General features: G+C 41.9%; 1 protein-coding gene across 3 annotated transcripts in view; it reads right to left on the reverse strand.

Annotated features, from left to right (window-relative positions):
• Positions 1–26,817, reverse strand: part of fnbp1l (formin binding protein 1-like) — a 52,057-nt gene that overhangs the window by 10,244 nt on the left and 14,996 nt on the right. For 2 of the 3 annotated variants that reach the window (XM_085775022.1, XM_085775021.1), the window contains exons 2-9: positions 11,620–11,735; positions 8,743–8,793; positions 7,432–7,579; positions 5,848–5,910; positions 4,549–4,653; positions 3,464–3,592; positions 3,178–3,324; positions 2,860–3,081 (exon numbers count right to left, since the gene is read on the reverse strand). In XM_085775022.1, the coding sequence (XP_085631148.1) occupies positions 2,860–3,081; positions 3,178–3,324; positions 3,464–3,592; positions 4,549–4,653; positions 5,848–5,910; positions 7,432–7,579; positions 8,743–8,793; positions 11,620–11,735 (981 nt within the window). Of the gene's footprint in view, positions 1–233; positions 411–2,859; positions 3,082–3,177; positions 3,325–3,463; positions 3,593–4,548; positions 4,654–5,847; positions 5,911–7,431; positions 7,580–8,742; positions 8,794–11,619; positions 11,736–26,817 lie in introns of all 3 variants that reach the window. The other variant, XM_085775023.1, reaches the window with a different exon arrangement.

The following is a 26,817-nucleotide window of genomic DNA, read 5'->3' on the forward strand; positions in this document are numbered from 1 at the left end:
AGTTAGAAACTCAAATTAAACTTAAGTGCAGAGAGCTGTAAACCACTAAACCTTTAAAACATACAGAAATTTGAGTTCAAAACTGAAAATAAAGACTGAATATACAATATTTATGCTCATTTGATGCACCGATCTCAGATGAATCTACAACCTGCAGACACCGTGTAGTGATGAAACAAAAACACATCAACCTGTCTCACTCAAACACACCGCAACACCACTTCCTGTCTCACCCCTCTCTTCAGGACCCTCAAATTCTGGGGGATTCTGGGTACTGTAGTCTTTATCTCAGACAGATAGTGGCTCACACGGTCAGAACTGAACCGAGGAGGAGCAAAGTGAGAGCTGGACCGGGGACGGGAGGAGGAGGAGGAGGAGGAAGGTGGTGGAGGAGGAGAGGAGGTGGGGGACTGGTGAGGAAGAGGGAGGAGGAGGAAGAAGAAGAGGAGGAGGAGGAGGAGGAGGAGACGACAAAGCCAGAGGTCAGGACGACACATTCTTTGAATTTGTGGTGTTTTATGAAAAGTGTTTGGCTTTTAGCTCCGGGGGAGTCGGTCACGGTCACAAACAAGAACAAGAAAGTTAATACATTTAATGACATTTCATTTTTTTCCTCTTACTGCTGATTTCTATTCATGATAAAAGCCCAGTGGGGAGTTTCCTGTAAGTATGGTAGACAGAAAACATCATCACATTCCTCATTACAGCAAATAAATGGTACCGTTTTATTAGTTTAATCTCATGTGTTCTGCTTCTTCTTTTTTTTAAAGATATTTTTTAGGGCTTTTTCTTTTGTCTTTGTTTGATTTTTCAGTGTAGAAAGACAGGAAAGCAGAGAAAAAGACCAGGGAAACAACATGGGACGTGCTCTCTAACAGCTCTATCACTGAGCACCCCATGTGCTCTGCTTTTAAATGAATAATTTTGCCACAAGTGCAAAGAATCCTGTTTGTTTTCAATCAACTTTCACTTGTTGCCAACATTTAAAAACCAGAAACATGACAGATTGGGCTCAGAGAAATCAGTGATGACACTAAAATTAAGGATTAATACAGGAAGTTATTCAAGAATCTCAGTTTGAGGAAGAAGATGAGTCGTCTGATTTAAAACTCTGGCTTCAGGCTCAAAGTCTTGTGTGTGTGTGACTTTCCCTCAGTGAGTAACTGAGAGCACTTTGATGATTTCACTCTGACTCACACGCCTATTTTACTGTTGATCCCGAGGAGCAGCTCAGTGACTAAAGTCAGTCTTGTAAATTTCTGTCACAAACACACTGAAAGAATTATTTCATCAATAAACTTCCTAAATCCTTTACACGTTATTTTAAGCTTTTCAAATGCACCGGCAGCCAACAGGAAGTCAGGTGGTTTGTCTCTAATGTCACGATCATCAACACAATTTAATCCTCGTAAACAACTTATGGATGTTTTCATTGGTTACTTATTTTGTTATAGATGTTTCCATGTAATAGAGAACTAAGACGTGCGGTCTGAGATTTCAACGTCAACGCCTCTAGACAATTAGGTCACAGTGTGTTAAACAGTTAGCACACATATACACAAACACACACCCTAAACCATCACGCAGGGTTGTGATAGTGCCAGGCAGCAGGTAGGTAATGATTTACCCACAACGGCCGGTATGGAGAGGGGCAAGGTCCAAAGAGTGAGAGGGACAGAGAGAGAGGACAGATATGAAAAGAAAAGAGTGTTGTGTTATTACAAACGACAGACATGTGACAAAAGCCTCCAACAGGAGACACGCTGAGGGAAATCATGTTATATCGTGTCTGAAACATTTGGATCCTTTTGTTTTCTTTATGGGAGGGAAACGACTGCAGAGACGGAGAAAGAAAATGAGTGTTGAGGATGTGACTAATAAAGTCGTGTGATGCTCAGCTGCAGGGTGGAGATTTATTACCTAATGTAGCTGCAGCAGCACGAGCTAGAGTGAGTCTGAGAGGAGGTGAACGCTGGTACTTTGTAACTTTAACAGCCGATCTTACCGGCAAAAGTAACTACCGCTCATTTCAGCGCTCGTTTAAAAGATAAAAAAGGTCAAAGGAACTTTCTCTGACTGCTGCATCTGCACTGCAGTATGGAGGAGACCTTCCTCCAGCGGTTATTATTCATTCATGAAGTGAATGAATTTTACATGTTCTTTTATAAATGTGCGTAAATTAAGTAGATAAATAAAAATAAAGGAGATAAGGAAGGAGTTAAAAGGATAGTTCAACATTTTGGTAAATTGGCCCATTGCCGTAATCCCTATAGTTTTAGGAGTAGTTCGTTACCTTACTCACAATCCAAATACACACAAATACAGAATCGAACAACTCCAAAACGCTCTCGTGGACAAGTTGTGACCTCCACATTCACCACACTATGAGATAACGGAACGTTATGAGACAGAGTTGTTTTCAAGGTAAATGCAGAGACTGCTGATGCACGTTCCTGTCAGGGCAGTTTTTCGGCAAGCAGTCTCAGCATTTACCTCTAAAACAACTCTGTCTCCTAACGTTCTGTTATTATCTCATAGCGTGGTGAATGTTCAGTTCACAACTTGCACAAGAGCGTTTTGGAGTTGTTGGATTGTGTATTTGATGAGTTTGATGAGGGAAACCAAGAAATCCCATTAGCCTCCGTAGCGTAGCTCTGAGCAGCTCGCGGCTCTGCTCCGCTGTTCTAAAAATAGCTTGCACCAACAATTAAAGGTAACGAACCTACTGCTACGTATGACTATAGGGATTATGGCAATGGGCCTATTTGCTAAAATGTTGAACTATCCCTTTAAGTTTGTTGTTCTTTTTAAATAAAGTTGAAGCAAAGTGAGACATCGATTGCCATTCACTCTTTGTACCTTTGGTTTCTTCCCAAACAGCCACAGCTTGTTCTTGGTTCTGCTCATGGGGTGTTTGGGGTCGGACCGTGGGGTCGGGGCAGCGTCTTTCTCTCCTTTGGGCGTGTTGCTGATGGTCCCGTCTGAGCCCGTTCTGCTCAGGTTCTGACTGAAGTCCTCGAAGGGGAAGTCGCCCGGAGGATCAAAGCCGGACTTAAACGACTCCACGACGATGATCGAGTCCTGGGAGGAGGAAGGAAACAGGTGAGAAGGAGTCGTCCAATCAGCATCCAGCTTTTTTCTCTACTGTCCATCCGAGCCTGTAACTCTGTCACATACCTTTCGCTGATCGACAGCTTTGGCGGCGGAGACCATTCCTTCTAGACATTTGGAGACGATGGGAATGACTTTCCGCTCCGCCTCAGCGAAGCTCCGGTACGTCTCGCCGAGCTTCACCGTCCGACGTTCGTCCATGTCCTGCAGGTTCTGTGAGATACAGCAGACAAAAACTGAAACGCTGTACTGCTTCAAATTAACTTTTTATTGCTTTTTCCAAAAAACTTCCCAGATATCCCAGGTTAACAGTGTAATTCAAAGCTGCAGACTTGTAACTCGTTTGGTTCACCTTGAAGATGTGTGGTATGGCGTTGTTGAAATGTTTCCACTGCTCTGCGTTGAAGGTCTGCAGCTGGGAGGCGTACTCGTTCTTACTCTCATCGGCCATGTGAGTCCGCATGTAGAACTGGGCTTTGGCCTGAACATCAGTGCAAACATTAGATTCACATTAGTCGACACATCAACAGCTACAACTAAACATCTCTACCCCCCTCTTATTCCCATAGCACCACTTATTCAGTTTAAAGGGATAGTTCAACATTTTGGCAAATAGGTCCATTACCATAATCCCTATAGTCATAGAAATACTGTAGGTTCGTTACCTTTAATTGTCGCTGCAAGCTATTTTTAGAACGGCGGAGCAGAGCCGCAAGCTGCTCAAAGCTACGCTACGGAGGCTAATGAGATTTCTTGGTTTCCCTCATCAAACTCATCAAATACACAATCCAACAACTACAAAACGCTCTGGTGGACAACTTGTGACCTGCACATCCACCACGCTATGAGATAATAACGGAAGAGGCCAAGAAATCCCATTAGCCTCCGTAGCGTAGCTCTGGGCAGCTCACGGCTCTGCTCCGCCGTTCTAAAAATACTGTAGCTTGCACCGACAATTAAAGGTAACAAACCTACTGCTATGACTATAGGGATTATGGCAATGGGCCAATTCGCCAAAATGTTGAACTATCCCTTTAAGATGTGCTTACTTACATATTGCATTATAGACAGTGGCTTCCTGAACTGGATTTCGGTGACTTCACTGTTTATTTTCCCTCGACATTTAACTTTATTCACTGGTTCTAATTATATAGTAAGTGTGTGGGAAATAGAGGAGCAACAGTGTAATTTCATAGGCACCAATTACACACTGCTAACTTTACATAAACCAAAATACTAGGTATGAGGACAGTGAGACAAAGGTACTGTCATTATTTGTTACTGATTTATAAAACGTGGATTTCCCACCATGTTATAAAACGTAGCTCTGGCTCAAACTGCACACTGAGCGAACATGTTAATATACATATATAAATAAAAAGAAGAACAAGGTGAGGACAATTTATGACACCGGTTTACAGCAGCTCTGCTTCCTACCTTCTCCACTTCTGATTTTGTGGCATTGATGTCGTTATCTAACCGATCGTAGGTCAACTGGGATTTCTCTGCTTCCTTACACTCTCTCTCAAACTTCCTTTTACTCTGAAAAATAAAAAACAAACAAAAAGAGGGAAGGCACAATGTTAAAAAAACATCAAGAAAACACAAAGCACGCACAGTGTAATCTCATCCTCATCGTCTCCGTTTCTTTATCGAATTCAATGAGAGAGGGAATCAAACTAAAAAAATATGTGAATGAGAGGTGAAAGAGCCAACAAGGGAGATGAATCAGAGAGAGAGAGAGAGAGAGAGAGGGAGATAGTTCACTTCCTGCCAGCCCATCTGGGTCACATTAGTAGTGAAGGAAACACAGTGAATAGCTGAGACATTACAGTCCAGTCACTAGGTAGTCACTATTAAAGTCCTGCAGCAGACCACACACTGAAACACTCTCCATCACATGTGCTCGGCTCAACGGGCTGCAGGCCAACAGAACGGGACTGGACGTGTATCATTTGTGAGTTTAACAAACAGCTATTTGCTGCTTTTTTTTTGTTTTTTTTACCTCTTATGGAACTGTGGTGGTTAATTATAAGCCTTGTAATGAGGAGATTGTTAGAAAATAACTCGGCAAATGCAATTAAATGACCTCAGAAGTGAACAAATGGAATCTCTCTCCGGAGCCGTTTGGGAGCCAAAAAGGAGGTTGTCATGGGCCAAATGTGGCACATGGGCCTTTTGCTTTGACTTGGGAGGAGCTGGTCTGCACTGTGGCCTGTGTGTGTATGTGCGTGCATGTGAGTGTGTGTGTGTGTGTGTGTGTGTGTGTCTGTGTGTGTGCATGTGTGTGTGTTTCCTGGTCCAGGCCCCTGTCCTTGGTCCCTGTAGACCAGGAGGACTGCCAGGAAGAAGAAAGAAAGAAAAGGACACTGCTCTTTTCAGAGACAGAAACAAACATTTTGACTTCACACGTGGACACGACGGCACAGAGGAAGAGCCTGCCATGTTCATTTCTAATAAAAAAATATATATATATAAAAAAAAGAATGCGAGATGCCATAATTGTGCATTTGCTAAGTATCAGTTTGTGTGTTTGTGGAATTGGGGCGAAGTGGACCCCATTTGTCCTGCAGTTACCTTTGTTAGCATTTCTTGCATTCCTCGTGCAAACAAGTATGAAATGAGTGCAGCTGTCTGTCGCGAACGCAGAGTATTTCCACTGAACACTTTTTCACTTTCCCCCCCTCCTCTCTCCACACCCCCACGCCCCCCACCCCGGTCTCCCTCCTCACTTACATTGTCCATCTGTTTCCAGCAATGATCCAAATACTGCTGGGCCTTCCTGCCCTCCTGTAGATGCTGCTCAGTCCCACACACACAAACATACACATTGAGACAAAAAGACACAGAAACACAGGAAACCACATGTAAATATATAAAAAAAACACACACACATTCATATGCATATACTGCACATGAAACGATAGGATAGGACTGCCACATACACAATAACAATTCAGTGAAAGGAAAAACGCTGAGGCCACAGCCACAGATTTACAAGAGTCAAGTGACTGAAGCTGTAAAATAACAAACTGAGGTTGAATTACACTGTAAAACAGCCACTTATTACAGAAGCCAGTCGAAGGCAAAGAGCTGCATTTAGCATCAGGTTCAGAAACGATGCACTTAATATCATATATTTGGAAAAATGTAAACAATTCGACAAAAACTCAGAGGATAGATAGAGTTTGCTCAGTTGTCATGGAGATGAATCTGTTGTTATGCACTGATGATGATGATCATGTGACATGAGTTAGAAGCCAGAAAAACAGGCTGGTTAACTGACCTTGAATGGGTCAAAAATCAAGCTTTACGTCGAACCTTTAAGCCAACACTGAGGGGAGAAGTGAGATCATCGAACAGCTCACTGACCTCACATGTAAAGAGGTCATCTCCATGACAACTGAGCAAACTCCATCTGCTCATCAAGACCATGTGATGCAGTTGAAAGCTCCAGTATAATGTAAAACGATAGCTCCAATTAAAAAAAAAAAAAAAATCAAGAAAGTAGCGCACATTAATATTTTTTATTATTAGTTTTCTGGGAGAGGACGTCCCTCCCTCTGTGATCTAATATTTGTGACACGCAGGAATTTGCCAACTTCTGATCTGTGTTTTTGGATCATTGCTTTTATGAAATGTCACAGCTTTATGATCCAAATCTCTTTCTAACTAAAAGAGAGCCTGTTTGAGATGTGAACTTGGAAATAAAGACGTTGTTGTTTTGTTTTTTTACTTGAAATGTGAGCTAAAGACGACAACATGTCATTTTATGGAAGAGGTGAAACTCCAACTGAGACTGATTAGAAACACTGACAAAGTTCAGATGGTGTCGTTACACAACTGATGTCTTACCCATCACCAACAGGCATCAAACGTCCAAAGTGTGGTAAAAATAGGCCTTTAATAACGAAAATTACAACCATTTTCATTTTAAGATATCAGTATAAACAAAAAAGGCTGTAACCAATAACGACAGTGTGCACTTTGTACTTTTTGAATGACACTGAGTGAAATTTAATGGGATATTTGACGTTTTATAGCTTAAAACAATAGGAAGGAGGTTTTTCCTCCAAAGCATGTGGATCTCAGACTTTGAGTTTATAGTGTCAGCAGATGGTGAAGTCGAAGACAGATGGTAAACATCACATCCAACATATTCATCCTCTTGAGTAACGCCGAAACAGAAAACAAATGCACATCAGGGGGAAACGGGGAGGATACAGAGGGAAGACGGCTACATCCGCTCCGTGACAGGAAGCAACAGGTTTTTTTCTGTGGAGTGTGGTCTTAATTATCAATAGATGCTGGTTTACTCACGTGCTTCCTCTCAGCTTTCAGGTCCTGGCTGTACCTCATCAGCTCTCCGTACACCTTGTGAGCCATTTCCTCCGCCACCACCTCCCTCTGACCGGCATAGTCGTTGAGTTCATTCAGTATGGAGTAGAAGGACAGACACGACGTGAACCTGCACAGCAGACGCACAAGAGAAGCGTTTAATACTGCACACAACTGGCTTCCTCTCTCTGGTCTGCTGCCACATCAATCTGCCCTGATGATGTTATTTATTGTTGTTGGTATTACGTATGAGGATTCACTAAGCTGTTGTAAAGCTAGCACTGCGTTTTTGCACAAAATATACAGTATGAAAATGCATTTCAAATACATTTATTTGAACTTTTGTGTTGGCTACTCCAACAGCAAGGTGCAAGAACAAAAAATATGTATATAAAATCAAAACCCTAGAATTCAGATGACACTGCTAGACTGATATGAATATAGGACCTGATACTGATATTGGTTCAGTCTCTCTCTGAAAGCTACACAAGACGCTGAATGACAAACTAATATGCATTTTACATCACATCAATAGCACATATCTATACGTTTAATATCTATTAAACTATGTGTGATCTATAATGTGATATTCTTTAAACATTCTGCATCATTTCAGCTCAGTTCACTGCAGCTCCTCCAAGAAAAGACTCATTTGTTTCAAAAATTCAGCGAAACAAAAAAAAAAAAAGGATTTTTCCAAATTGCTAAAAACAGTTTGTTTTCATATTCCTATGATAACATAGAAACTTTTCCCAGCTCCTCTCTAACGTCAAATAATCAAATTGTTTTCATTTTAACAGCATGATGAAGTTTTGCTGATAAAAATGCATCTAAACTTATTTTGCAGATAAAGAAGCTTTCACACCACAGAGCTCTTTGCTTTAACATTATACTTTTTTCCAGTGAGGATAACATTAGCAGAGTGGACCTGCCTCCATTTAAAAAATTTGTTCTCACTATATTTATTTATTTATTTTGAGCAAAGGAGCCTGGAGTTATTGCAGTGTCTGAAATGTGCTATTAAAATTAAGTGTTTCCTGAGTTGCCCATAACACTTCCTCAGTGCCCTTTTGTCATAAGACTAGTTAAAGTCTTAATTTGGTAAATTCTCAGACAGACTGAATTTGTGAAACCACATAAAAAATAAACAAAAATAAACGGGTCAAACGTTTATTTCCAGTTTGAGACGGAAAAAAAAAACAAAAAAACACAATGACTTGCAGGCCTTTTGTGCCCTGACAGTCTGCAGACGTAGAGAGGAACAGAAAGAGCAGATGCACCGACTCCACTCACCTGGGCTCCTCATCCTTGGAGCGTTTGGGACAATATTTCTTTACCAGGTTCCTGACAGAGAGAGAGAGAAGCAGACGTAGGCGTTAAAATACTGTCTGCTACTGTAGGCATGGAGGAGACAGGTGGACAGACAGAGGGGGAAGACAGTCAGACAGACACACACACACCACACCCTCACACACGCACACACACCACACCCACAGAAAGTGAGAGGATCTCGGTATATTATTAAAGATGAATCAAAGATTTAAACATCAAAGCCTGTGTCTGTCTATTCCCTCAGGCTCTGACAAAACCCACTGCAGCAAAGTTAATGATTAAACTGGAGTGCAGAGGAATGTGTGTGAGAGAGAGTGTGTGTGTGTGTGTGTGTGTGTGTGTGTGTGTGTGTGTGTGTGTGTGTGTGTGTGTGTGTGTGTGTGTGTGTGTGTGTGTGTGTGTGTGTGTGTGAGAGAGAGAGTGTGTGTCTGGGAGAGTGTGTGTTCTCCTGTTATAGATGACAAAAGTAGGAGCCTTTCTGCCTGACTTATTGTCTGACCCAAAAAATTCACACCGTGACACAAAGACGGAGAGTTGTATCTTTGATCCTTCAATCCTGCAGCTTTGTGTGTGCATGTGTGTGCACGTGCGTGTGCATGTGTGTGTGTGTGTGTGTGTGTGTGTAATCTGGAGGGATTTCCCCCCTTTGATATCACACAGCAGCCGTCTCCACTGGGACTCTATTGGTTTTTAATGATTACTAGATCTGTGCTTGTTGAGTGTTTTCAACAAGCTCTGCAACATCCGATTAACAACACATAAATAGATCTACACACACACACACACACACACACACACAAATATACACAACACCTTTAATTCAACATTTTTAATGATTTGTACAGATGTTTCAGACAAACTCTGAACATCAGTTTTGGGGATAAATCTCAGCCTGCTGCAGCGTTTCACTTGCTACCAGTAAAAAAAAAAAGAAAAGAAAAATCTGTACATGAATATTAACACAAAGCCAGACCTGCTGCTGCTGCTGCTTCCACTGCGCTCCGTCTCTGACTCTGCTGCTTTTCTCATTAGCAGAGACCAGTGTTGAAAACATTTAGGTAGCAGCTCCCGACTTGAGCCAGCACCATCTGTGGTTTCGGTGAGTTACCCTCGTTACCAGCCGTCACTAATTAACATTAACTCCATGATGTCGGCGCTGGGCTTGTGTTTTTAAAACCTGTACAATCTCATTGAAGGAAACTACAGCTACTGGGTTTCTGATGCACATCCCAACACAAAGACTAGTTGTTATTATTATTCTGGATTAATTCACATGCTTGTGGCAAAGTCCTTGTGCAGCATGTGTTTGTTTCTTATACAGTGAATCTGTAATTTAGTTTCAACCACAGGAGATTAAACCAAATTAATCACCATCTGTGCTCACCCGTGTTCCTGTATTAACACACAACCTCTTTCTTTTCCAGCGACAGCCCACCTGGTCTGTTGTTCACTTCCATTCATAAAACCACATTTACATATGTAAATATTCACTGTTGTTGGCGTCAGGTGGAACAGTGAAGTCTGTACAAATCACATGATGTCACGCTGTTAAAGGACAATTCAGGACAAATTCAACCTGGGGCTCTAGTTTCCTAACATTTTAGGTCTAAAAGAATGAATCTGCAGATCTTCTTATTAATGTCTCCTGTTCTGCAGTAGTTCTGTCTGGCCCCACATCGCCACAGCAGCGATGAATGGGAGCGGACAGATCTTAGGCAATTTTTCTTCACAGACAACGTCAGATAACAAGGGGTTTGTTTACTTCGAGAAAGCCGACATGTTTGTGAATGGAGCTGTAATACAAAGTCTCGCGAAGTCTCATGCGAGAGTCAAGTTGACGACTCACTACGTTTACAGGTCGTCTGAAGCTCCTGTTTGTTTTATCAACAAGGGAATATCAACTCGGAGGCACCACATTTTCGTAGCGTTAAGAGTAAGTCTGGCTATTGTTTATGACATCATCTCTGAGCGCCACGCCGCACAGGTTGTTTATTGCTACCACTAATACTACGGTTCATTTCTGTGTTGTGCAGCTGGACAAAGTTCAGCTTCCACAGGCTTCCTCTCCGCAACCTGGACTGAAGCTCCGGCTAGTTGAGCTAAAAATGGACCCGAATGCCGAAGTGTAATAATTATTATCAGAATGAGAGGTGCAGCACTCAGAGATGACATCATCCAGGTCAGAGGTCAGTAGGTCAACCTACACACCCTGGATGTTGATAACAGCTAACCCCGGACTCAGAGGGGAATAGCACTAGCATATCATAACAAAATATTGGTGAAATGAACAAGTTTCGTGGCAGATAATGTGTTATTTAGAGGCTGCATTACGCTGCCCTGTAGACTCTCATTATACGCGGCTCTCGGCTGGATCTAATTTCATCGGAACAATTTGTAATGACACCAAAGTTATCTGGGTGAGTAAATGATCATATTTTAAGATAGAAATAAGGTCCAGATTGTAAAAAACAGAAATTCCCCATCTTCAGGTTTATTCTTTTAGACCAAAAATATTAGGAAACTAGAGCCCCAGGTTGAATTTGCCTGGAATTGTCCTTTAAATTCTGATCAGTCAGGTCTAATCTGAGTTATTCAATAATGTCTACCATGCAGCCGCATCAAATGAGACAATGTTAATTTCCCCGCTTATATCAAAGGACCTTCGAAGCGAGACAATGACAGAAAAAGTGTGTCATCTATCCTGAGCTGTGCTTGTCCTGGTGTGTTTGTTGCTGTTTGTGTGTGTGTGTGTGTGTGTGTGTGTGTGTGTGTGTGTGTGTGTGTGTGTGTGTGTGTGTGTGTGTGTGTGTGTGTGTGTTTCTGTGTGTGTGAATGTACCGTAGCTGCTTGGCGTAGTTTTGCTCGATGTCCAGCCTCTCCTTGACGAACTTTGCGTAGCGCTCCAGAAAATCGATCCCCCACTGAGTGTGTTTGTCCAGATTATCAAACTGGTCCTGAAGAGGAGGATGAAGAAAGAAAAAAAACATGGAAGAGGAAGAGAGGAGGGGGAGGGGAGACAAGAGAGAAAGATACTTGTAATTCATACCAATGCTTTTCACAGATATAAAAGCAAATAGTGAAAAATGAATAAGTAAAAAGCAAAATGGAGGTGGGGATGGGTTTTGACAGCTGCATGGAAAACTGAATTAAAATTCAGGGGTAACATGACTCAGACGTCTGGACTCATTCACACAAATAAAATACACATGTCCTCCTGCCAGTGACTCAGCGGTAAGACTGTTTGCTTGTCACACACGCCGTATGTCTCCGCGTTTTTCAAAAACCCACGCAGTCATAAATCAAAGTGCAGCATCGCATTTACCTCATGCATTACTTAACATTACAAGCAGCCAAAGTTACAGCAGGATAAATATGACGGTAAAATCGCGCCAAGATGGAAAATGAGCTTCCCCAACGCAGTTCATGATCTCCATAAATTACACGTGAATGCTAACAGACAGGAGAAAAGCCATGGAAAAAAACTGAAAATAAAAAATTTGTTTTCCTCCCGTCCCGGCTCTCATCCCTCCTTCATTCCTCCAGACAGTCAACATTATTGGTATTTTGATCGGGAGTCCAAGGCTGGATGATAACAAAACCAGCTGACGGCCCGATGCAGACTGGATTTATTCCTCTGTGGTGCTGATTCTGACGCTGGAGTCGCTGCTGATCCTCCTGCAGTTTAATCCCATCCTGCATTAAAAAATCCTTATATTTTATAGTCGATGTTTAAGGTTTAAGGCTCAGTGTGAAATTTGAATTTTCTTTTATCCGATCTGACAGATGGAAAAATGTTTTACACCAACACGAAGGCCTATTTTCCCTCGTTGTATTATTTGCTACAGGTCCTGGTATCCTCATTTGAGCTCCATTTTTTATCCTTTATTCACATTTAGCTGAGCTGACACCATTAATATTAAGCTGAATGAGCTATTAACGATCACTGGATCACTTCAAGACTCAACCAAACCTTGAATTGATGATAGCAAGGTTGAATGATAACAAAGGGAATTTTTTTTTTTAATACATTTTCTGAATCATAAGAGCGGAATAGGTGCCTATAACATGTGAGGGGAGGATGACTTATACATATATAATCATATACTCCTTTTGTGCTGGGATTTGTATGTGTATGTATACGCATATTTTGTTAGGCCATTATTCTGTGTATTTTTGTTTAACATGGTTGAATTGTTTGTGCTGAAGTTTGTTTCTATGACGTTTAACACATAAGAAACTGAATAAAAACTTAAATGACCAAAAAAGACTGAACCTAACTTAAAAATTAGATTATTCTCAAGCAAGTACTGAGGCATCTCCTTCTTCCTTCCTTCCTCTCCTCGTGTCCTTGACTCATCCTAGAGTGTCTCTCCCTCCACGCCTCCCTATCGCCCCTCCTGTCCCCTTGAGGAGGCTTTTGTCCTGCTGAACGACGTCCACGTCTGTAACGGAGCGTGTCCTGTAATTTCCTGGTTAAAAAATCCATCCGGACCGATGGATGAATGAATTAAATTACAGAGCAGCACAGACAATGTTTTATTCTCCACCTCCCCACCCCCCTGTGCTAATGTTAATGCCATTTTTCACAAAGCTCAAGTGACGTCTGGCTCTAGGGGGGGATTAATTACTGGTCAGTTTTTATTCAACGCGACGATTAAGTGTATCACTTTATTCATCCTGCATGACGACGACACATCTCTGCCCTGTTGGTGTCAGATTGTTTGCGTCTTGAGGACAGACCGGCAGCAACAATGGATTTGCTCAACCGGAAAAATACAATCACTTATAGCTCCCTGAACACACCACACAAGGGATTACATTTGTTGTGAGATGGCCATTTGTACTGACAACAAACAATCTCCACCCTCTTCCCACTATGTGCTGTGTGTGTTGCAGGCAGAATTCAGTTTAAGGGTGAAGGGTCAAATTTATCACTTTATCAGGGAGCACATTTTTGTGTAAAATGTAATGTATGTTTTTTTTATTTTTCTCCTTCTAACTTAAATTCTTATGCACTATTTTTTCCAGATTCTTGTATGAAAATAAAACCCAGACCGGCACAGATTTGCACTTTCACTGAGACAAGCATCTTTCATTTTTTCTGGTCAAACTTGTATGATCAGTGTGGTGATGCAGCTGTTCTTTCTTTCAACTCTGTACTGGTTCATTCAAGGACACAAACACAAAACACAAACACACACCATCTGACATCTTGTCGCAGCATTTCTACACCAAAAACATCACCAATGCATTTCACCACATGTATGTCTTCAGGCACTTTATGAAACAAAAACTCAGATTTCCCACAGCAGATGATGAATGAATGAATGACTGGGACTATTCTCCATCATCTGCTCACTGTATTGACTGATTGATTTGTGGGGAGGTCACTGTGTGAGCTTATTGTTGTTCTTTTCAACACTACGTCTCATCCGTCCATTTCCACAGGCCAGGTTTCAGTGGTTAGATGTTGGAGCAACTTAAAACAAAGAGAACAAATGATCCGAGCACTGCAGCACTTAGCTGTTTGGGGCTGATGCCAATATCGATAGTACAGAATAAGACACTTTGAAAACCTATCTATTATTGACCGATATTCATAGAAACACACATTTACACCATTTCAACATAAAATTAAACACACACAGTTTACAGTTCATCTGCAAGGTCTAAAGGCACAAAAACGGTGTCGATATTGGTTGTTGGTTCTTATCAGCCGACACAGGCTCAATTAAGACTATTAAAAATAGTCGGGCCCTAAACAGACCTAAAAACATTTTTAATTTTTCAGGCAACCACAACGGGCAACTCATATTAAGTGAAACCTGAATGCTTTGTTGTGATAAGAAAGCCCAACTCACAAAAGATTTCTTTAAAACCTTGCACCATTGTTGGTTTTCAGCAGCACTGGTTCACACACAGACACACACTCACACCTGGAACCTGCCCAGGACAAACAGTCTTATCTGTCGCCCACTGCTGCAGTCGCTGGTCATTTAAATGCTTTTGTTAAGACACCACAGTGGTGTTAACACTGGCGGGGCAGGGGGGGTTCAGGAGGCGGACCTGAGCCAGCGTCCTATTCTTTTTTAACTGTGGAAAATGAAATCTTGATATCCATCAAGTGCTGTGTCCTGTGAGCTTCTCTCTGTCTCTGTGTGTCTTTCTGAGCGGGTGTCAACACAAACCGCGGCCCTGGGCCGCAGCAAATACGGGTCACCATGGGAAATACGAGACAGTGCGAGACAGCTGACCTCCCTGTTCCTTCAGTTATCATTTTCTTCAAACACAAAGACAGGAGGCAGGCTTTCAAAGAGCACTGCTGAGCAGCATTGTGCTTTTAAACTCTTGGTGGCTTATTGTGTAAGCGGACGGGGGGGTGTGTGGAGACTACTTAAAGAGCGATACTGGCACAAAAACATGCTTTTTCAGCAAGACCTAAAGCTGGATATGAGATAATAACAGAACGTTACGAGACAGAGTTGTTTTAGAGGTAAATTCATGCAAAACTCGCTGATGCACAGTCTTGTCGGGGGCAGTTTTTCGGCAAGCAGTCTCTGAATTTACCTCTAAAACTCTGTCTTGTAATGTTCTGTTATTATCTCATAGCGTGGTGAATGTGCAGGTCACAACTTGTCCACCAGAGCGTTTTGGAGTTGTTGGATTGTGTATTTGATGAGTCTGATGAGGGAAACCAAGAAATCCCATTAGCCTCCGCAGCGTTCCAGGCTCTGCTCTGCCGTTCTAAAAACAGCTTGCACCGACAATTAAAGGTAACTACTACTAACCAATGGGGCAATTTGCCAAAATGTTGAACTATCTCTTTAACTTAAGAACCAAGGTTTGGTCTCAAGTTTTATCTGGGTCCACTATTTTTTTTTTATTACTTTTCCTAGAAATTGAGCCATTTGGTGCAAAAAAAAAGAGAAAACAAGATGTCTGTCAAACTGAAATGTCCCTGAATATGAGCAATAAATAAGCTATAACTCTGTTAACATCCACTCATCCAGTAGTTACTCTTTGTGCAATTTAATTTATGCAACCACTGCCCATGAAGCCCACACTGAGTGAATCAGTGGATCTTGTAACTCCAGGTCATATTTCCACTGTGATCTGGGAGAGAAAGCCGATTCAAAAATGGAAAACAAGACAGCGCCTGCAGACCGAGAACAGCCCTCAGTGAGTGATATATGCTGACTAAGTGCAACCACTGAGACAAACAAAAGGACTCCAGCAGCATGTTAAACTACGCTGTGACCGGGTGAAACATGGACTGGCACCATACAGAGTCTCCCCGATGCCAATTTTAGTCAGCAAAGAAAAGACCAGGCTGCCAATTTTCAATTTTTTTAAAAAAATTTTTAAACACAGCACAAAGATTTATCGCACAAAGATGCAGCCAAGATGTTCAACAGCTACAGATAGACACAGCTGTTCTGCAGGATGTTGCACTGAAACTAAAAATCTGAACGGCTGCTGTTTTCCTTATCTGCATCCTCTCTCTGTCTGCTGTACCAGCCAGGTCGGTCTGTGTCCATCCACGCCTGTCCAGCTCCTTTCAGCCAGCGTGTCTGCTGCCTGCTGGTTGCGTCAGCCTGTGTGACGGTGTCCATGAATAAGTAATAGAGTATGAGCTCATCCTGTAGTTTGTGGGGAGCTGAATACAGACTCGGGCTCATTTGGGAAATGACAGCATCTTTGGGCTCTGGGGTTTTTTTTGTTGGTTTTTTTCAGCTTGCAGGAAAAACAGTAGGAGGATGAGAATGATGATGAGGGTTACAGCACGGCTGCATCTGGGAGCTACAACCAGGTCTGCACTCGTACACACACACACACACACACACACACACACACACACACACACATACAGTAACAACAAAAACCTCCAATCAATCACACAATCCAGCATCTTATTTTCTTATTTTCTGACATCCACGCCCACGACTAAGATAGCTCTGCATTATCTTCCCATAAAACCAATCACAGGTGAGTTACACAGACATACACATTATTGAAATGTGGTTTACACCTCAATAAATGCACTCGTTTCCAAACGTAATGTGCAACAAAATCAAATAGGTTTGGTCACTATAGGTTTTGCAATTAATAAAACAAGGTTTCCAATAACAAGATAATCCATCAACCCATTAAAAAAAACAACACCACACACACACACACACACATTTACACAAGGTTTAAATGCTGGCTGTGGTCACTGAATGATCTCAAAAAAGGTAAACAATGACAATACTTAAGTTATTTGCTTGGCTGCTTTGGTTGTTCAGTGACAGAGTCCACACCTAAACATGGGGTTAATAAAGGAAACACTTGTACCAAGAACAAGCTTATGTACAAGATAAATGTTATTTAAAAAATGCTGAATGCAAACTGGCAACATGCTTGAATATATGTTCACATCAAAAGGTCAAACAACATACCAGATTGCATATAGGAAAACCTCCAAATTCATAGTAACTGATCTGGACCTGGGTCTCTATGAGGTTATAGGTGACAACTGGCTCAGTACTTTTTATGTAACCTCCACCGATAAATAGATAAACAAATAAACCAGCAGCAAAACAGACGACAGACCCGTCAACAACTGATCTCTGATCAGCACAGAAACATGCAGCAATATCCACATTATCAGCGGCAGTAACACAACATCCTGTCACATAATCATCACAATCACAGGAAGGGGGGGGGTCCTCAAACAAAACAGTACGACTGGGTGCTCCATCACTACTGCACAACAACACAAATATACATCATTTAAATGACCTGTGACGCCACATTTTACTGAATTTAAAGGGACAGCGAGGAGTTTGTATTTGGTTATAAAAAAGTCTCATTTTAATGTGGATTAATCTATGTTACCCACACTTGTTAATGAGTCCATTTTCGATAAATATATCGTTCAAGAATTTCACCGTGTGTGTAGAGGCTCATGAGAAATGTAGTGTGAAAACACTTTGCTTTCCAAAACTCCTCGTAGTCCCTTTAAGAATGAAATTATGAGGCTGAACATCACAGTCGTCTACACTGGAATCACTTTGACATGTCACAGTAGGAAAAGCAGTAACAACAAACCAAATAACGCTCTAGTTTCAGCTTCTGTTAATCTCTGAGGACAGACCATGTTTGGTTTTTACCAATCTGAAGAAATCACCTTGAGCTTTGGGGACTTGTGATGGTCATGTTTAACCATTTTACATTCAATATATCAAGGAACTAACTGAGAATAATTCAATAATTGTCAATTGCAGCCTGTCACCAGGTGGTGGCTTAACTGCAGAAGAACTATTCTTCTCCAACTTCAGCATCTACCAGTTTCTGTTGACTCACTCTTTACCATAACTGCATTAATAACAAAGTTGTTCATCTTTCCCTCATTGCCATGAATGACTCCAGTTTTTGCTGCCACATGCCTAATTGGCCACATGACACTGTGGCCAGTCGACAAAAGAAAATTTGTTTCCTGTGCCCAGATTCAAACCCCAAAAAAATGGGTCACAGGTCCGTTTCCCACCGACAAAGCCACTGCTCTGCTTTAATGAGCTCCAACCGCAGGGTGAGAGAATAAATTAGACATTTAGCTCCCAGACGAGGGGGGGGCCCTGAAGACTCTTTAGAAACACCCCAGATAACCAATCAGACGGCCGGACAGCCCCCTCCCCGGCCAATGAGAGAGCCAGACATCCTGGGTGCATTCCACGAAAAAGAAGGCAATGGTTAATTAGCATAGAAAACGCTGCTAGGACAATAGACTAATTACACTGAGTGCATTCCAGAGCATAGTGCACACACACACACACACACACACACTGAGAAACAGTCAGACACACACACCAGTACACACATGGCACAGCCTGGGTGGGAAATGTCAACTTGTCTGAAACACTGGCATCAGTATGAAGACCCCCAGGCTCAGTCTGCAGTGTGTGTGTGTGTGTGTGTGTGTGTGTGTGTGTGTGTGTGTGTGTGTGTGTGTGTGTGTGTGTGTGTGTGTGTGTGTGTGTGTGTGTGTGTGTGTGTGTTTGTGTGTGTTTTACTGCGTCTGCCGCCGTCTTCCTCGAAAACAACCAGGAAAAAAAAAAGTCTCTTCCAAGAATGTGATGGGGGAGAGGAGACGGGCTTCTTGACTCTGTGTGTGTGTGTGAGGGAGTGCGAGGGAGGGGAAGATTGGCATTTGGAGAGAGATTTTGAGAGGGGAGGTAAGAAAAACAAGAAGAAAGCAGGAAGAAAATTGGACAGGAGCAGAGGCCTGTGTCTGTGTGATGCACCTTCATTTTGTCCAAAGCTCCGTTGTGATGCAGGTGATTTTATTTATTTCTCTGGAGGGGAGTTTGGTTGGTTTTAATATCACCTGCCTCTGACCGGTGAGCCCCCCTGGATATCAGCACTGATCTCCCTTTTCGGTCCACAATCTATTAATTTTTGATTTTTGATTAATTTTGATGATCCGGTTATATCAGATAAATACCAACGCTGCCTCTTGGATTTTTCTCGTTCACTCTTCACAGCGTCGACTATCCTTGCATACTGTAGCTACTACATTGCAGTTTAAGCAATGTAATAAAATATTGATAAAGTCTTTTGTTTGTTTGTTTTGGTAGCCAAACAGTAGTATCCTATAATTCTACAAACAAACCACTTTATTTAAGCAAATCTCCACCTCACAGACACACTTTATATCAAGTATCTTGTTGGAGGGTCTCTCTATGGAGGGTTGGAGGGTCTCTCTATGTTCTGTGTTCTTGTTTTTTGTATAGATGTTGTATTTTTATTGTATTAGGGTGTGGGACGTCTGAATTTGTGTTTATGTAATGAACTACAGATGGGAATTAGCTTTCTGCTAAATCTGGTATACACATCTTTACATTCTTTTGTTCAATGTCTGTGTACACTGTCCATAAACTTAAAGGTAGAGTCTGGAGTTTTTTGCCCAAAAATAAATGCTAGACACAAATGAAATCTGTCTTAATTATCACCTATGGGCTTCTAGTCCTGTGTGGTGGTGGCTGTGTCTGCAGCGCCCCCTCCCCTGCCTGTATTTTGGTCTTTTGCTTTGTTTTGTTGTGCATGGGGACATTTCTGGGTGGAGAGCGAGAGAGTCGGTGTATTCTCTCCAGCCAATGACAGAGCTCAGGTGAAGCTACGGGCAGCAGAGTAGGAAGGCTCAGGGCTGCTAGCCCTGCTAGCTGTCCCGGATGTTAGCGTGTGCTAGCATGCCTCTCTCTCTCGCTCTCTCAGCAGCAGCAGTCAGGGCCGCAAAGAAAAAGAAATACAGTCTTGAGTGAAGCGCTGGAGCCGTGGACCGATTCCCGACCGTCACCGACAACTAAAGCCTCGACTGGTATCAAGTATGAGGGTCGTTGTGGTGAGCTAGCACGATGCTAACTTCGGCTAGCGGTAATGATTAGCATCTGCCGCTCACACCCACTTCCCAGCTCGCCACAATGGCTTTGCTGCTTGTTACAACATAACACTGGAGGCTCCCGTTATTGGTGACGTCCGGCTATCGGCCCACGGGTCCAGTGCTTCACTCGGACTGAATTTCCTTTCCTTTGCGGTTCTGACAACAGCTGCTGTCAGGGGCAGGAGGCTACACAGTTGAGCCCGAAAGGAGTGGGCCAGTTTCAATGTTTTGTTTACAAACTGCATTGAACAAAACACCAGACTCTCTACCTTTAATAAAATAAAATAAAATATCTTTGCAGTGGTCTTCTACATCCACCCAGCCCACATTCCCTGGTGTAATCAGTTCTTGGCTCTAGACCAGCAAGGAGTCGGTGCTTAGGCGGCCGAAAAGCAAAGAACCGGTGCTGAGTCAGGCTGTGTGTCTGTAGCCTATATGATCCATCCGAGCAGCGACAGGGCAGCGAGAGAGAGAGACGCTCTGCTCACTAACCACCTGCACCGTTTGTGTTGACAAGACATCAGACAGAGTGATATCTGCAGAGTAGACAGCTGTTAGCTAGTGTAAACTAAACTCTGCAGCAGTGGACTTCACACACACTGTTTATTCCACTCTTCCCCGCTACAACTCAAAGGCAGAGATAAAAATCTCTTCAATAAACACAAACTAAGACGGAGCTAAGATCAGCGTGAAGCCTTAAGATGTCGTTTTTTTCCTTCATCCTTCACACATGTTGTGAATATGCTGCAAACTACATGTCAGGACAGTTTATGAGACCGTCACCTGTGTTGCTTTATAACCTCTTAACTCTTGGACACACTGCATAACAGAGTTTCCTTAAAGCAGACATAAAACACATCATACAGCTGTTCTTTTTTCTAACAGGCGTTTCCAGCTCAGCAGATATCAAGCAGCAATGTGACAGTATCCATTTTCATATCATGACACCACCATGGGAATTATATGAACTGGAAATCCAATTAAGAAATCATTAAAGGGTGAAATTTGCAAACAGGAATGTATGCTTTTGGCCGATCTAGATAATTAAATACATGACAAATCAAAAGATATCATCACATTAATTTAAACTATTGATTAAACTGCTGCTGATTAAACTATAACAGTCTTTTGCTTTGCATTGATTTACTATAATAGTCTATTTACCATGGTTTAGACAGTAAAGGAGGAATATAATCTGTGTCCATGCAGCCAAAATCACATTATAAATAATACTTTTTGACACAAATATCAAACTATAAAACCTTTTATGCCAACAATGACTTCTCATTTTTATTGTTTGATGAAAATTATACGGTATATTTATGTTCATGGACAAATTCAACAAGTCTGTTTGGTTTTGGACTGCTGGTCAGAGAAAACAAAACAACTTGAGTCACAGCTGAGAGTCGACCTGGATCGATTTGGACTGTGAGCAGAGGCCAAAGCACCAGGAGGTAAATACACATAGTTTATACCTGTGTAGATCACACACACACACACACACACACACACACACTTTGCTTCTACCTCACCGTGCGCATCTGGATTTGAATAGACTTGGATTTGTTGCGAAAAGGTTGTTGTGTTGAAAAGTCTCCAATTGCCATCTATGGGCAAAACAGACAAGAGCACTGGCATGCTGTGTGTGGACTTCACTTCACCCCCCCACACACACACACACACACACACACACACACCAGGCAGGAGGAACCGCCAGCGTCTTCAGCTGGTTGACGAACGCTCTGCTGCAGGTTTCAGGGTTTCAGCAGTAATATGACTGTTTTCATCACAGATTCTCCAGAGAGCTTTCGATGGGGAGCCCTTCAATCCCATTAGCCTAATTCTGTGAGTTGGAGGCGTTTGATAAATGTCTGACCTACATGAGCACCTGCAGCTCCTCATACTCCCTCACTGACTACTAGTGCAAAAACCACCAGAGTCAAAAAACATACAAGTACAGATGTAAACCTGCCGCTTCTAGCATGAATTCGAATGTTCGCTCTTGAATTAATGTGGCGAGTAAAAACTGTTCAAATCACCGCAAGGTTTGTGCATAAAGAAGCTGCAAATTGTTTTTCTGTTCGGTTTAATGGAAAACAGGGCTGCAAACACTGCAGATTGTTTTCCCGATAGATTGATCAGTTCTTATTAAGACATTCAAATACAATTAAAAAAAAAACAGAGCGAGGTGTTACCTTTAAATGTCAGCAATCCACAAATCAAAAGATATTCAGCGATTGTGCTTGCAGTGGCAGGCGACAAAGAAAAACATGAATTCCTCACATATGAGAAACAAATGTTTGGCAAAACAAAGCTCCAAACCAGCTGCTTTTCTCTGTGTAATAACACTCTAACCTTTATGGGACTGTTCCTCTGACATAAAAAAGAAACTATTTGATTATTTTAGCCTCCAGGAAATCATGTCATGCAGATTAACCACAATTTTCTGGTGTTTTATTGTCTAAAAGTATACCTGCTTATTAAAAAAGGCAAGTCGATTTTTAAATAATAAAATATATGATTTTTTGTTCTCGCAATATAGTCTCACATACCTTTTAAAAAAGTGCTAAATTCCCATTTTGTAGCTGTAAATGCTCTGATCGGACTCTTAACTTGGTGTTAGTGATTCAATAACTGAATGAGAATAGTTTCAATGAGCAGTTCACACTCTTTTAATCCACGCCCTGTAAACAAACACACACACTCATTTGTTCTGCCTTAAAATAACTATTTTAATGTTTCTTTCTTCCCCCTGCGGAAACAGAAACCACTGCATGACTCTAGCAATGCTAAACACACACACACAAACACACACACACACATGAACCTGGTTCACCAGACAAACTGTAGAGGAAATATGTGATTCATAGCTCTTCAAATGATACATAATTTGAGTGGATTACGAGGAATCAGAGAGTGGTCACATCATGGATCAGCTCTGAGTCAGACAGTCACTCTATAAGTACATGTTTGCACTGAAACTGAATCATACGTATGTTGGGTATGTGTGTGCATCCTATTGTGGAGTTAAATGTTGCGTGGGAGGGGTTTAAGTATTGTCAGTGACAGTCTGTGTTTGTTTACATCAGCTCAGTTGAAATGAATAAATGGGTGTTTCTTCCTCTTATGCAATAGTTTGAGATTCTTTCTTGTTTACTGTTACGCTGACGACTATCTCCAACAGGGAGCACTGATTTACACCTCAATCAACAGCTGCACAATGGTTTAAGGGGAAAACTATTCATACATTTCAGATCTCTGTCACAGATCTCATGTATCTTGAGTGAAAATCAAAGCTAAGATGCTGAAATATTATGCCTGAAAGTCTTGTAATCTAGTAATCTCCCTTGACAGTCTTGCACTGGAATGCGTTGCTTTCCATTTGTTTCAGTGGGCGGACCAGTCAAACGCTTCGTCCAATCACCGGCCGGCCCAAGGGGCAACTCAACAAGAACCTGTGCTCATTGTGCGCCAGCAAACACAGCTCAGGGGAAAACATCAAAACTCTTTCCCTAAAGCTCAAAAAAAGAAAAGAAAAAAGAAGACAGGACGCAGATGGAAAAAGCATCGCAGCTGCTAATAAATACCTGAAGCACAGACGCTGCACCAGTTTCAACACTGAACCGGTTTCAACACCGAAAAACACTTGATTGGCAACTGGAAAGTTGGAACAGATGCCGGGTGCAAAAATGTCAACGACGGTCAAGTCCACTGATTTTCACCTTTGTGACGAACAAAGAGGACACACACTCACAAAAACAGAGAAGTCGTTCTAAAAGAAGCCACTTTCATCTAGAAGCGAAACAATTAGAAAGGACATTCGGAGGCTATTTTAAAACAGCAATTTATTCTCTAGTTTAAGCTTCTTAAATGTGAGGGTTTCATGTGTTTTTCCACGGTTTTAAACTCTGAAAACAGAACACATTTAGGTTTTAGTGATCTGAAGACATCACCATGAGCTTTAGGAAACTGTGACGGCCATTTTTTAACCATTTTTTAATAGACCAAAGCATGAACTGAGAATAATTCAATAATTGTCAGCTGCAGTCCTGCTCTGCAGAAGTGTGTCTGCTGCAAAAAAAATCTTAATGCAGAAGAGCTATTATTCTCCAACCAAGCATTTACCAGTTTCTAGGATGACTCAGCCTTTACCATAACTGTTTTAGAGCTTCAACAGGGAGATCTCTGAATGAATGAACACAGACAGGAGTCATCAGGAGGTGTCAGGAGCAGGTCAGTCAAACATTAACACAATCTCGATGTAGAAAACTAAATAACCACAATCACAGTGTGTGTGTGTGTGTGTGTGTGTGTGTGGGCCGTTTAACTCTGCAAGATTCATCCTTGTTTCCTGGGACAAAAACTGACTCTAAAGTTTGATCTCTGCTGCTGCTGCCTTCAACCATGTCGACGACGCTGCAGCTGTAAATCAGTGACAGTCACACTTTAACCGGTCACATGTTCGTCAATGCATAACTTTGACTTCTTTTTTTTTGCTGACTGGAAGGACTGAAGGCTAACTGGCAGGAAGAGAGAGGAGTGCACATGTGTGTGTCATGTGTAGATAATAAAACATGAATGACAGCAACTTCATCATCTGACCTCCTTTACCACAACAAACACACACAGCATCTCTCTGTACGTCGGTCTTATTAACAGAACAATGAACGATTCAATACATTTAGGCTAACACTGTTTAGTTAAAGTGAAAGACAACAATAAAGCCGATCATCATTATTTCTCTCCGACTAAATGCCACAGCATCTTTTTCACCGTTAGCCCTAAAATCTTTTATGTGCCCATTTTTATAAAAAACTAAAATTGACCCCACACAGAGTGATGATATTTCCAAGTTTTTCACTCTACAGACTTTTTATGGCTTTTTATTTTAAGACTGAGTGGAGAAGTATTCAAAACAGATACAAGGAAATAAAGAAGTAATGAATTCATGCAGTGTCATGACTGGAAGATGTACTATATACTGTACAAGATGACGTAAGCAAAAACTTGTAAACCCGTCCACCTGCTGTGCTGCATGCCAATTGCCAACACGTTTGCAAAATGAGGAGGCACTGAAACAGCTTTAATATATCATATATTTAAGTCCTGGCTTGGATACAAGAAGTATCATGACGATTTGAGTGCCACAAAATTTGAGAGTGAAATACATTTTCATTCTTGCGTATTTGTCATCTTATCCAAAAGAGAGAAGTAAGAGAGAAAAGACACGTCTGTGTTGACATTTTAGTAAACAGCTCTCTGATTGGTCCATCAGTGTAACCTCTGTCTGTTGGTCTGACACATGTATCAGTGTTAAATTCAACGTCATCGAGCATCATGGGCAGGTCGGCCACACGAGGACTCACAGGAACCACATCCTGTGTCCACGACGAGGCAACAACTATCTATAACAAAAGACAAGATCACCTTAAACCAGGGTGAAAATAGCCTATTACATAATATTAAAGTCATTGTGACGCTGTAACAACGGCCGAGTTTATCCCAGCTCCTCGGACACTCAAAAAAACGAGGGTTTGATTTGAGGATAATCCAACTTTATGTAATACCTGCATGTTGTAAACACACACACACACACACCTGGGCACTCCTATCTGTGGCAAGCTAGTCAGGTTTCATAGCAACATGATCCACTCTATTGTCTTACTTCCCTACTGCTTCACATACACACCCTGACAGACTGGTTGGACGAGACGCAGCAAGACCGGCGCGCTGAGCCCGAATTCACCTGATAGTTGATTAGTCTGTCGTATCACAAACATGTTGTTGGTCAACTTCAATTGTTTGCTTCAGCTGTTCAGCATGCAGCCTGTCTGTCTGTCTGTCTGTCTGTCTGTCTGTCTGTCTGTCTGTCTGACCGAGTCTCAACCAAGGCTGACAGATCCACCACAAACTGAAACGCAAATCAGTCTCTGTCCAAAGGTCAAAAAGTCAACAAATCCATCGTCCAAATTACAGTTCAGTGAAATCTGAGAGTTGTCGTGAGGACCTCTGTCAAGTTTTAGTTGATTATAGCGACTCAATATTAAACATACACTTGTTAAGACACGCCAAGGGAGGTTAACATTTAAGTTTGCAGGGATATGTTTGCACATGGAGTGAGCACAGCGAAACGTAACACCTAAAAAAAATGAATGTCAACCAACAATAAGCTTCAATATCTCAAAAATATAAGACATTAAAGGTCGAAAATCCAACATCAGAGCTGGGAACAACTGGATTTAAGTCACAGTTGGTGGTTTATTTTGAAAAGAAGCTGACTTCACTTTTATGTGGCAGTCTAAGTTACAAAAATAGGTCAAGTCTTTATTTTTGTATGACAACATGTCTCAGAGACGCTTTGTTTACACAATTAGTTAAGACTGTGAGTTCTGCACCGCTTTTCAAAAGACTCCCGCTAACTTCTTTTTTCCTCCTGAATACTCCCACATATTCCCTCTCTTCCCTCTTGTTTGTAAATGTCAGACCGCCACTTTGATCAGGACCCGTCGGCTCGTCTGACCCTCCTCCTTGTCTCAACCCTGATCTGGACGGGGGTCGCTTTGCGGGGTCGACCCTGTGACACCGAGGTCACCCGGCGGATTTCCTGGGGTCACTAT

The sequence above is a fragment of the Trachurus japonicus genome, chromosome 4, assembly GCF_045865225.1.
Source record: "Trachurus japonicus isolate A0001 chromosome 4, Traja_1.0".
NCBI classification, from domain to species: Eukaryota; Metazoa; Chordata; class Actinopteri; order Carangiformes; family Carangidae; genus Trachurus; species Trachurus japonicus.